Consider the following 13,406-nt stretch of genomic DNA (forward strand, 5'->3'; position numbering starts at 1 on the left):
ATCCTTTTACTATCTTCTCTTGCCTTCTCCTTCATCAGTCACTGCTTCCTGCTTCCTCACTCAGGAGCCTGGTAAGTAGCAGCCTGCTGTAGCCTGCAAATCTGTAAGTTTCTTCAGGAGGTTTAGAGATAATATGCTCATAAAGGTAAATTTTACCTCAGTATGAAAGTATGAAGCACACTACTAGCAGAAGACAAAGTACACATTTGATTTACATAGCAAACAGAAAAAAAGTTAAACTTCCACTGAATTTAACTCATTCTTTAAGCCCATAAAGATGGAGTTTAAAAATCCTATACGAAACTTACATTTTGTAAAAAGATCAAACGAAGCAAATAAATCATGCAGCAATTCACAAAACACAAAAATTCCCCTCCCAAAATACCGAAATTAAGCAGAGTATTTTAAAAGTTTGGACAGGCTGTTCTATTCCAAAACACGTTCTTCAATTGCAAGGGGGAAGAGACGCTAAAGAATTGAAGACCTTACATAAAAAGAACATTTTTTTCTTTTCAGAGAAAGCTCTCATCTAGGATGACATTTAAAACTCTTGAATGCTTGGCACTGTGACATTTAAGAAAATACCATTTCCTCAAGAGTTACTTCTTGGTACAAAAATAAGACATTCTGCATCACCTCAATGGATGGGTAAAGATGCTGTTGGGTTTTTTTTATTATTTTAAAGGTATAACATTACAGAATATTTTACAATTTATTGAACTCATTTTGATAAAAGCAGCAAAACACTAAACTAGTACACCCCAAAACACAGTCCCACAATCAAATTACTAAACGTTGCCATGAGGAAGCTGCACTTTGGTTTAGTTAGATCATTTTTTTCTCTTCCAGCTGACACAAGGAGTGTTCTCCTTTCTCTCTGCTATCTCTTCATTATCACTATCTGTAATACAACAACCAACTGCTACAAAGATCCTTCTTAACTGTGTTAAGTAAATTAAGGAAGGCACAAAGATTCGATACTGAAGTGCACAACATAACAAATTTCAAGCAGTCCCCTCTCAAGCTACCCAGCTGAAGGTGGTGAGAGAAGCAAAATAAAGCAGGAAATGCATTTGCTCCAGACTACTGCATAGGTAACGCTTTGTGTGATTTCCCATCTGGGGAAACCAAAAGCCTTCCCACAAGCAAGAAAATTGCTCACTTTCACAACATTCTCACTGGAAAAAGAAAAAAATATATCAGGGTAAAGAGGATTCTCTTTACAGAAAGAAACAGCTATGGAAACAGCTTTCTTTTTTCACAGCCTGCCCTGTGGCAATGGAGGAGGGATTCGGAGTCTCTAGCTACGACACGGCTCATCTAAGGCTCGCCCCAGCTGCTTCCATCAGTCCCAGGTGAGGTGGAGACAGCACCTTTGAATTCCATCGCCTGGACTACCAGGCCACCTCGCCGAGCGCCGCGCCCGAATCACGCGATATACAGCGCTACAGCAACGGCCGCTCCCCGGGCACCGAACCCCAGCCCGGCTGCCGCCCACCCTGGAGCAGCGGTGCGCGGAGCGCGGGCGCCACCCGGCGGCCAGAAGAGGCGCGGCAGCGGAGGGCGGCACCGCAACGCCCCGGGGCTGCGGAGGCCCCGGCTCCTCCACGCGAGCGGCGGGGCGGTGGTCTCTGCTGCGAGTAACTTTCTTCCTTCTCTTCTAACCTTCACACGCAGATATCTCTGCGCACAAATGAGGACGGGCTGCAGTAATGTAATTAATGCCTGTCTTGTTTAAAAGCAGAACGCTGTGCTGAGCTCGCAATCCTATCTAATTCCACAGCATTCAGACAGATGTTACACGTTAAAGAAAATGTTTGCTAATTGATGAATTAATTATTAATCTCTTCATACTGGAATTTATACTGACACACTCGCTCACAGTATTTCTCTTTTCCAAACCCAAACACATACATTTAACTTGGGAGCAGAAAAGGTCTGTCCACGTTTCCACAGATCAAACTTACCATAGAACAATAAATAGCAGACAGTTCAAAACTAAACCACCATTTGATAAATATTTGATCACACTATTCATCCAGTACTTAAGGACATGCTTAATGGAAATCAAGATCAACACAAAAAACCCTTCAAACAAAAATCTGTGTCATTAATATAATTCCATTATTATTCAGTATTATAAAAAGCAGCAAAGGTATCTCAGGTTTTCCTCTCCTTGGCCAATAGTGCTGAATTCCCATTCTCACCATCTAGGAAAAAAAATTTCTTCAGAAATGAGCCCTTCACTTCTTTGTAAACCTACGCCCAAAGCAACTGGACTGCCTGGTGAATGCAGGTCTGCACACCTGATTGCCAGCTATCACAAGAGCTCCACAAATAACAATTTGATACTGAAAGCTCCCAGCAAATAATTCAGATTGAACAAATCATGCTCTCTGACGGAAAGCGTACTCTGCAATTAAACAAACCTCAAGAAACAATGCCACTATTACTCTGGCATACTTTGCCAAAAACGAATTCTTCAATAGTTCTACACACTACTTAGACAGCAGTCACACTATAAATTACAAAAAACACTTCTAGTATTTATACAGCAGTGCTGTCTAAAGCCATTTTTATACTCCCTCTTCTGTACCAGTCAGTCATTTACAGTCTCGATTCAGATTTAACTCTGACCCTACTCTGAGCTGGAAGCATCTCACAACTGATGCATTCCGTGCAAAAGGTTACAAATATCTTTGAAATGTTACAAAGCACGAAAAAAAAAAAAAAAAAAAGGAAAGCGTTTGTGGCTGTCTTGATAGGATAAAGGAGCAGAAAAGGGCAAAAAACACTTTCAGCTTCTATAGTTCATCTTTAAAATATGACTGTTAAACATAATACAGTTTGAGATTCACAGCCAAGTTTATTTTACACAAATGCATGAGTGAAGACTCATGCAGATTCTGTTAGATACATACACAGTGAGAGAGTTTAATAATATGTTTAAAACTTATCTTAAAAGTTTATTTATGTGTTTTTATTTTGAATTGACAGTACTGTGGTTACCAGGTATCAGTGCTCTCTTCAGAGAATTAAAACATCCAAGGAGTTTCTCTACATATTTTAAAATGCAGGAAGTCTCCCATAGACTTGTTTCTCAAACTTCTCCTTGCTCTAGTATTTGCTGAGTCTGCCTATGAGGTTGCAGAAAAAGCTTTGGTAACTCTGGCACAGTGGTAGAGCTTAAAACTAGTATGAAAATGTTGACTGATAGGAAATTCAAAATATGCGTTTTTATGGCATGAATCTTGCTAGATTTTTCTGATGTAATTTCCAATCAAAAACCAAACACAACAGAATCCCAAACAGTAGGACTGTGAAAGGAAGTACAACCATCTGATTAGAGTATCAATTTAATAATACATTTTTTAGCAGGCTTTTTAATTCATCTTTTGCTGAGCACAGGCTTTCCTGTGTCCTGTATTTTTCACATCTTTGCAATCATTCTTATTCTCTCTGTATTTAACTTGACTTAACGTGCTTTATACTGCAAAATTATTCTATATATATTCTATATGAGAAGGAACAGAAACCAGAAGTTAAAATTATAGTCATAAACTGAAACCACGTATTAAATCTTTAAATTGTATGTCTGCACAATACACATAGAGGTTGGTTGTTTTTTTATTTTCCTCTCTAGGAAAGCACTGGTGATGCGGAAGGAATTCAAGGAGTTTCATTTCTAGCAATTTAGAATATTAAGCATAAAATCACTTCAGCACAGTTCTCTGGTCTGCAACTGTAAATTTAGAAGAGTGGTTTTGTTTTGCTTTTTCCCTGGACCCTCCCAAAGTCAGAATAAATCTAGCAAAACTGGTTACACTAAAAAATAGATAGCCTTCTCTGATGTTGTTTGTGAAGACTTGAGTTCAGCTGTCCAAAAGGGATAGCACAGAGTGACCACTTTCTGTCCTTGATGTCAGAGATTTCACTCAGACATGCTGGGAATAACAAATATTTTATTTGGAATAAAAATATCCCAACTCCTGCTAGAGATAAGCAGTAAATACCAGTGAAAGGGGAAGAACTGCCAAAGAAAAGCAAGGAAGAACAAGGAAGAATTTCCAAAGAGAATCTTAATGGCCACTGTCTTCCAAATCTCTCTTACCGATGCAGATGAAGCAGTGTGAGACAAGATTACTGTCACAAAACTCACTTTACTGAAATGCTATCAAAAATAAGGGAAACAGAAACAACATCCCCTCCTCAAGAACAAATTCACACACGCTCTTTCATCTCTTTTTCTAATCAAGCTTATTACAATTACAACTCTATGTGACAAAAAAAAAAACAACCAAACAAACAAAAAACAACAAAACAACTTCATTTACTGTCATACTGTTGTACAGAATGTCTTACCTAAGCCTGTATGAGTAAGTTCTTCAAACAGTGTCCAGTTGTGGTCATCAATATAGTGGTTCTTCAATATCAACAGCTGACATACATCCCTGGCTGTTATATCACTCGGGATTTCCAGAGTTTTGCTACTGTCATCTTCACTGTACACTTTAATTACCTGCAATAAATAAAAAAAGCTGAAATATCCATAAATTTAATCTTCAGTTTAGAATCTATAGAATAGATTGGTCCATCCATTTTAAACGAGTTGTAAGGGACTGATAAATAATCATTTATCAATGACACAGATGATGGCATTGAGCGAACCCTCAGCACGTTTGCAGGTGACACCGAGCTGAGCGGTGCAGTCAATACACTGGAGGGAAGAGAAGCCATCCAGAGAGACTTGGACAGGCTGGAGAGGTGGGCACATGAGAACCTAATGAGGCTCAATGAGGCCAAGTGCAAGGTATTGCTCTTGGGCTAGTCAATCCCAGGTGTTTATACAGACTGGGCAAAGAACCCCATGAGAGCAGCCCTGAGGAGAAGGACTTGGGGGTCTTGGTGGACGAGAAGCTGGACATGAGCCAGCAGTGTCCACCTGCAGCCCAGAAAGCCAACTGTGCTCTGGGCTGCATTAAAAAAGGGGTGGCCAGCAGGGAGAGGGAGGTGATTGTCCTCCTCTACTCGGCTCTTGTGAGGCTCCATCTGCAGTACTGCATCCAGGCCTGGGGCCCCCAGTACAGGAAGAATGCGGAGCTCTTAGCGCAGGTGCAGAGGAGGGCGACTAAGATGATCAGAGGGCTGGAGCACCTCTCCTGTGAGGAAAGGTTGACAGAACTGAGCTTGTTTAGCTTGGAGAAGAGAAGGCTCCAGGAGACCTCACTGTGGCCTTCCAGTACTTGAAGGGAGCATATAAACAAGAAGGGGAACAGCTGTTTACGAGGGTAGATAGTGATAGGACAAGGGGGAATGGTCTTAAACTGAGACAGAGGAGGTTTAGGTTAGATATTAAGAGGAAGTTTTCCACACAGAGGGTGGTGACACACTGGAATAGGTTGCCCAAGGAGGCTGTGGATGCCCCATCGCTGTAGGCATTCAAGGCCAGGCTGGATGTGGCTCTGGACAGCCTGGTCTGGTGGTTGGTGACCCTGCACATAGCAGGGGGGTTGAAACTAGATGAGCATTGCGGTCCTTTTCAACCCAGGCAATTCCATGATTCTGTGATAAACAGCATACTCTTACATAAACTAAAGAAGAAACCACAGAGGATAAGCAATGAAACTGAAGGACTCTACAAATGCAGAACTATGGAAGTTCAGAGCTAGTTAAGAGAATAGCAATTTGATTCAAGATACTCACAGCTCTGTAGACAACAGAAATAGGAGATGCTACAGAATTTCAAGTTGTCACTACAAGAACTGGAGCTATGAAGTTGGGTTTTTTTGTTGTTTTGTTTTTTTTTCTTTTTTAAATTGCACATATACACCGGTATAGAACCAAAAACATCAACATGGGGAACAACCACCACATGGAAACCAGGAAAACAAAATGTTCTGTAAGATGTACATGCAAAAAACATAGTACAAGGTAGACAAAGTTATTGTTGTTGTTTCTTTTTTAATCTCAGTAAGATTAGCAGTTTCTTTATTCTACTACGAATGTTTGATGGGAGCAGAGGGAAGGAGACAACACAAATTTTCATGACATATCTTTGTCATTCTGACTACTAAATTTCAGTAAGAATTCAACATATGTTACTGTTTCATAGTCCTGAAGAGTTGGGTATCCACTAAGTTCCTGAAAAGGTGAATCCTGGGCTGAACCTGCTTATGCTTAGTTTCAAACCGAAAGGATGAGGAAATCTTATTGCATACCAACTGCTGGAAAGAAGGCATGTCAATTTAGATATTGTTTTGTTTCGTTTCTCTGAAGGAAACGGAATCAGTCAATCAGATTAAGCACTTTATTCACTTTATAATGGAATGCATATCTACTGAAATATGCTACATGTCCTACCTGTCTCCACTCAAAAAAATTAAGAACATTTGAAAACCTCTCATTAAGTCATAAGTTCATTCTTTAAAGAAAAATGTTGCAGGTCAGGATTGAATTAGTTTCTTACTAAACTAATGCTTACTTCAAGTATCGAAAGAACACTGAGCCACAAACTGTTGTCCTAACTTGTTACTGTAACTCCTTATTTGTTTTATGCCAAAGCTGGTAGAAAAATCAGCTGGGAGTTGTAACAGTACTTCCTGGCACTTGATTTCCTCCAACTAGTGACAAAAATACCCCCACCAAAAATTAATTTTAAAAAATTAAATATCAAAAAACCAAACCTGTTCACATATGCTGTCCTAACATCTGAACAAGAAAAGTGGACTCCATTTGAAAATCACTTACACATCAAAGCATGTTTACTTACTCTCTTCATTTTACTCCTCTCCAAAAATTGCTTTTCATTATGTAATTATATATACAACAGTTCTGTTCAAACTTTGGCCCAGCACAGCAAATCAGCATGAAGTCCATGATGTTTTTCTTTAATACTTCAGCTAACAAATAGCTAACAGCTTAGGATTTCCACATGGAATTCAGCCATCCATGTTATGACACTTACAAAGTGGTGAAAATCTCTCTGATTGTGAATTGACATCCTCAAAACAGAGTCCTCTACAGAAAATTCAGGCTTCAGAGAAAGTCAATCCAAAGTCATCACCAGCCTAAGCTACAGCCAAGTACTTACATTTAATAGAAAAGGCAAAAAGACCACATCAATATTAAATTAAGCATTAATACTGGCAAAACTACTGTGGCTGATGGCTATGATTGGTTTTATTCGTTTATTCGTTTTTACACGTTTGTAGGCTTTGGCAGCATTCCTTCCACTAAACAAGTTGGACTGGTAACAACGCAGCGTGCTGGCAGCATGGTCTTAACCCATACACAACAACTTAAACCTCTATGCCAGATACACAAAAATTGTGGTCTGCTGATAAGGATAAATCGGCACGAAGTACATAAATTCCTGCAGTATTTACAAGAATTCAGAAGTGTGGCTGACTGCACAGTGAATGGGGCGGTGGGCTGTACAGTAGAATAGACAGAACAGCCTGCCAGACTAAAGCATGTCCTACTCTGGAGAGTACGAATGGGCAGGGACAGCTTCATCAGTCTCTCTGATAAATGTGGGTCAGGATGAATCTAAAGAAATTTATAGTCTAAAGCACCAGAAAGGAATGACACTATGGAAGAGGAAAGTAAGACCAAAGTGACTTTCTATATATTTCTCCACATGCTTTCATTTATGCCAGGATGAGAAACCACGCTGGTACACTGGTTAAGGAAACTGCCAGTACACACCAGCAACTACAGTTTTCTCCAAGTACTCATCAAGTTAGGTGTTGGGCATGTTTTACAGCAAGAGCACGTACAGCCCATGCTGAGGCCCTTGATGGATGAGTTTTAGAGAAACTCTTTCTAAAAGGGTTAAGAGCAGCAGTGCAGACGACTAGATTCTTATTGCTGGAGAAACAGAAAAAGACTTTTTAAAATGCTGAAGACAGCAACACAAGTCATGATAATGAGGTGCCTGCAGCCATTCAGCTTGGGGAAAGGAAAGCCTTGGAGGTGGCCTTGGACTACAGCAGCACAGCTAAAACAAAACAAAATAACAAAATAGAAGAGTTTGTATTCTCTGAGAGTTTTCTCACTTAAGTTTCTCAGTATAGGGATATAAATCCTGTGCACATCTTGGACAACTGATCATCTCAGCTCATAGCTATGACACGTGCTACATTGTAAAATACATGCTTTGCAATTTTTCCTTTCCTTGCAAAGGATTCAAATGCAGCAGGAGACAACAGACAGGCAGTTACCTAAAAGACCCATTTGAACATTTTTTACATTTTTAGTTTAATGAATTGAATGTGATGTGTAAATCTCATTATTTAGAGAAACCTTCGAGAGATTTTAACTAGAAAAAGTTGCTCAGTCCACATTTTCTGCTGTGTCAAGTGTAAGATTTGCTGGGAATATACTTGTTCCAAAGGGAGTGAAACACATGAAAAAGGACCAAATCAACTTCCCATTTTTCCTTGCAAATGTGTTGCAATAAATACTTCTCTTCCTGAAAGTAGATGATTCAAGTATTAAAAGACTATGATAGAGATGCAATTATGTTAACATCCTATAAAGATTAGAATGCTTGAATGGGTACTTCTTCATTTTTATTAGCATTTATTTTATTATCATTATACATTAGGTTAGCCAGTCATCCTCTTTTTTTTCCCTAATTTTTTTCTCAGAAAGTAGCACACAAAAAAAGAGCTGCTATTTGAGAGCAAGCTAATATTACCATTGTCATTACCATGCACTCTAAAGCTTACTCCTAATACCAGGTAATTTGCCTCGACTATAACTATTAGTAGACTGCAAGAAAAAAAAAGGCTGCCTCAGTCATGCTCAAATTGCCTTTCCTGTCTGATTTATAAACACAGGGATTTTAGTTCTTCCCAGAGGCCAGAAAAAAAAAAAAAAAAAAAACCTAACCTGAATATTTTCCATTTAAGCCACTAACAGTAAGAAATTAGCAGCCCCAAGATCTTAAAAAAGGAAAGCAAAAATCTGGGCAGGACAAGCATCAATAATTTTCACTGCCTGCAGAACTAGACAAGGAGGTACAACTTTCCTATGCATCTTCTTTCCATTTTTCAGTATTTTAAAAGTCAATCAAATTCCCAGAAGCATGTGCAATTCATATTTCATTTCTCCAAATATTCTATTGCTAAGAAATCTTGCTTCAAAATAAAATATGTTATTCTATTTTACTCATCATCTTAACTCAGAATGTAGAATAAATGTTTCAAAATTGAACTTACGATTTAACAAAGAAGAGGGAAAGAAACACTGTTGTAGAAGAAAATCAAAAGAAAAAAAAATCAGAAATTGCTTAAAAGAAAGAGGTGTAATTAAAAAGGCATATAAAGCAATATGTGTAGAATAACCAAAAAAAGGCTGGACTTTAATCTCTCAAGTTTTCTTGCACACTGAACCAACTTTCTCACTACAGTAACTAAATAATGCATTTCATAGACTTTTAAGACAGAGTGTCCAAGTCTGATTCTTCAAAATTTTCAAGCCATCTGTTCTGGAAGTTCCAATCTGCAGAAATGACATAAACATATGGAAAGACCATACCCTATATTGAGCAGCTTCAAATTTCAAACTCTGTGTCCTGACGTGTGAAAAAGGCCAGGTAGATCAACAGAAAAAGAAATGTAGAACACATGGAGTCTGCATAGGGGTGCCTTCATCAAACGACCTGACAGTTACAGGACTCTGACTACTCCTCGATAGCCATTAAGACAATGGATGGTCAAATATTGAGCCACTTTAATAAATAAAGACACAAGTATCTAATTTGAGCTTGTAATTTTTACATTTTTCCCCCATAAATAAGTAATCATATATTTTATACTTACATAAAAAATTTCACTCAAATTTATATCAAATATTGTATGCAAAATCAGGGATTTTATCATCCAGAGTGCTGGACTTCCCCAGTGTTCCTACTAACTTCTGTCAGGCCATTTGCCTGAAGCATTTGTTTTCCATCCGCTAACCTTGCCCCCTGCTAGATAATATTTTTGTTTGGTTTGGTTTGTTTGTTTCTCTCACTTATTTATCTTGGCAGAGGGCAGGGGAATTTGAAGTTCATCTGAACAACAAAGGAAGCACAGGAAATTTCTAACATTTTAAACTGTTTTATGACTTCGAGCAGCAGGTTTTTAGAGACCCTCCTTTTAAGACAACCAAGAAATTTTGAATTCATTAAAGTACTTCAGGACAGATTAACTCATAACTAGCTAGAAAAAAAGAGGAAAAAAAAGTTTGTGGAAAAGTTAACTACATGAAAGCAAGGCTTTCCTCTCAAATATCCCAGTATGCAGTTAAAAAACCAGTGTCCAGCATTCATCCAAAAGGAGAATTTCTAGGCTAAAAGGATTCGTACAGTTTGCAGAAATCTACATCTGCCATTTAAGAAAAATGCACAGCTATAAGATGTAGCTGCCTGCTGCAAAGCAACTATTTTCTCTCTTACTGCAAAAGCCTTCAAAAATTTGTCCTGTAAGTGTCCCTGTGAGAAAGAGACACAGAGAAATGAAGCACAGGCAAAACAGACAGAGAATTCATTAGTATTTTAGGCATGCAAACCCCAAATTATGGTCTTCAAGCTTGTGATCTCTCTTCTGAAGGATGGTTCACAATGCACTGCGTGATTTCTGTGCAGACCAATAACTGTGTGGGAAGGCAGGAATTGTCACTCAGTGACTAGGCATAATTACATGCAAGCCTGTACGCAGGAGAAGACACATCTGAGTTCTAGTATGTTACCCACAAACAAATTCCTGTGAAACACTGGTCACATGGAATCCAGACTTCTTACTTGAAGCAGATTATAGCTTCAAAAGGCAGAAAAACATACAGACAGTAGCACAGATGATACAAACATAAGATTTATATCTCTATCATGCATGGACTCCCTATATTTCCACTGACTTTAAGGAGGAAAATTTTAAGATACTGCCAGGAACATTTCCTATTCTGTAGCTCTGAAGTTCTGAAATGCCTTGCTTTCTTCCTGAAATATATAACAGAAATAAGATTAAAAAAAAACAGACAAGGCAGAAAGATTGGACGCTTTACAAGAAATATGAAATGAAAATGCCACCTTTTACAATACCACTATCAAAAGTTCTAAGGGGAAGTTGAGCACTTTGTACAACATAAGACATATAGTGTAGGCTTGGGAGTAGTGTAGATGTGTAGATGCGTAAATACGTTGTATTATTCAAAAAAAAAAGGTTAAATTACGCAGATCTTCAAATTATAATAAGCTATGTACAGAAATATGCCAGCGAAGTTTTTTTGAACAAAGGTTATGACAATTACATTACGATGTTAGAAAAAAAAGCGGAATGAGGACAATGCTGACTTGCAGTCATTTAAAGACAACGTCAGTAAAACTGAAGAGAAACAAGGTTTGAAAGGCAACAAGCGAGTCAAAATGATAGTATAATTATTTAATCTTGAAGTTTATACATACACTTCTTCAGAAGCAAAAACAGCTATAAATAGCAATAAAAGCTACAAAATATTTAAGATTTCCATATAAAATTGATCAAAAAGGAAGATCTATAGAGAGCAGCTTCCACACTTTGGACAATTAACTCATAGTACAACTATTTTTAGAGCAAACAAGGGATATTATTAAACTACGGTTGGATGGTGCTTTGCTCAGTTGCTATAATTAGATCATTAAATATCAAAAATTACATTGCAAAGTTCATCATACTTTAAATAGGATCTACAGTAATAAATAACATACAGATTAAACATTGAAAGTGAAACCATAATCAGCTATCACCACAACAAATCAAGAGTAGCAAATGCCAAGGAACCTACTAAAAAAAATGTAATAAAGTCCTTAAAAATGCATAAATACATATGGAAAGAGGGCAAGGCACATAGGAAGATTTATTTAAATAAGAAGTCTCAAATTATCAGGTTTTCACACTATGGATACCCCAAAGAAAAGCAGCTAAAAAAGCATTTCAAGTACAACTTGTAAAGTGCATACGAGTAACTAGGAGTTGTGAGGGAATTTAAACAACATGGACAAAAATAATAATAAGTAATAAAGTCCCATGGAATAGCATTACACTATTGAACAATGCTAAACGTGTACGTTAACATTTAACATGGAAGCATCTGAAAATACTCCTAGCCATGAGAAAGGCAAAAGTTTCCTTGCTCCTGTCCTCTATGTACCACTTATTTACAATCAGCTAATAAAACGTGTACCACTTTTCAACCTCAGTGAGTGGTACATACGGATCCCTGGCTATTTCAAACCTAACACATAGATATGTAGATCCTGATTATGGAGTTTTACCTCTTATCCACTAAAAACATGAGGGCCACTCCAAAAGTAACGTCTCCTGTTTTATTATGGTGGCCCACAATCCAAGAGGTAAATGTTGGCAATAGAGGTTGCACTTTTCCACCAACATTCTGTTACACTTTGTTGCCATGTGACAGATGGCAGTGGAGAGGTAGTCTGACAAAATGGTGTCTGACATGGAAGTGCCTATGAAACAAAGGTGTGTCACTGAATTGTTCCGTGTGGAATAAATGGCACCATTAACATTCATTAATGCTTGCCAAATGTTTATGGAGACCAAACAGTGAATGTGAGTGTAGTGAACTGCTGAGTGGTACATTTCAGCAGTGGAAACTGATGGTCACCTCTACTGGTGCACATTTTTATGACTCTTGATGAAAATACATATGTAATGGAGACGACTATGCTGAAAAAGAATGTTTTGTAGCTGAGAATTTGCTCTATTAAATGGTGTTATTGAGCACTTTCAATTTGTTTTAGTTTCCACAGAAATAAATAGGAGGCATTACTTTTGGATAGACCTACATAAGCAAATGATGAAGACAGTGAAGTGAAACTTGAGCAGAATTCTCTAACCAAGGTGAACTAATTTTAAAATTCAGTGGAGAACATGACATAATCTAGCCTTAGAACACGTACATTTGTAAGCAAGCTAAGGTCCCCTAAACTTATATGTCAAAATGTAATAAACTTATGTGTCAACTTCAGTGTCAAAATCCCCATGCTCCTTTATATGGTTATGTCCAAACAACACAGTTCACAATACAGACGTTAAGTTCTGTAAGCCAAATATACATGTTCCATGCCCTGTCATCCTCCTTGGGAGCTACCAACAGTTTTCACAAAACACATAGGCAAGTGCTAAACTAACTAGCAAGGCACAAAACTCATCTTGCTAGTAGCTATGAGTTTCATATTTTTCCCTGGAAATCAAGTCCTTCATCACAAACGTTGAAAAGCTCTATGGGTCAATTTAAGGAGCAATATTCATACTGGGCTTGATTATTGCATAGAGGTTAATAAGAGTGTACTTTCAAGTGTATTTTTCTTCATTAAAACTTAACTTAGTGCTAATAAAATATGTCAGACAAGTGGA

General features: G+C 37.9%; 1 protein-coding gene across 2 annotated transcripts in view; it reads right to left on the reverse strand.

The window, feature by feature from the left end:
* GRB14 (growth factor receptor bound protein 14) overlaps window positions 1–13,406 on the reverse strand; it is a 67,439-nt gene that overhangs the window by 24,554 nt on the left and 29,479 nt on the right. The window contains exon 4 of one of the 2 annotated variants that reach the window (XM_052674485.1): window positions 4,363–4,519. In XM_052674485.1, the coding sequence (XP_052530445.1) occupies window positions 4,363–4,519 (157 nt within the window). Of the gene's footprint in view, window positions 1–23; window positions 148–4,362; window positions 4,520–13,406 lie in introns of those variants that run through there. The other variant, XM_052674483.1, reaches the window with a different exon arrangement.

The sequence above is a fragment of the Tympanuchus pallidicinctus genome, unplaced genomic scaffold (genome assembly GCF_026119805.1).
Source record: "Tympanuchus pallidicinctus isolate F22 unplaced genomic scaffold, pur_lepc_1.0 scaffold15, whole genome shotgun sequence".
NCBI lineage: Eukaryota > Metazoa > Chordata > Aves > Galliformes > Phasianidae > Tympanuchus > Tympanuchus pallidicinctus.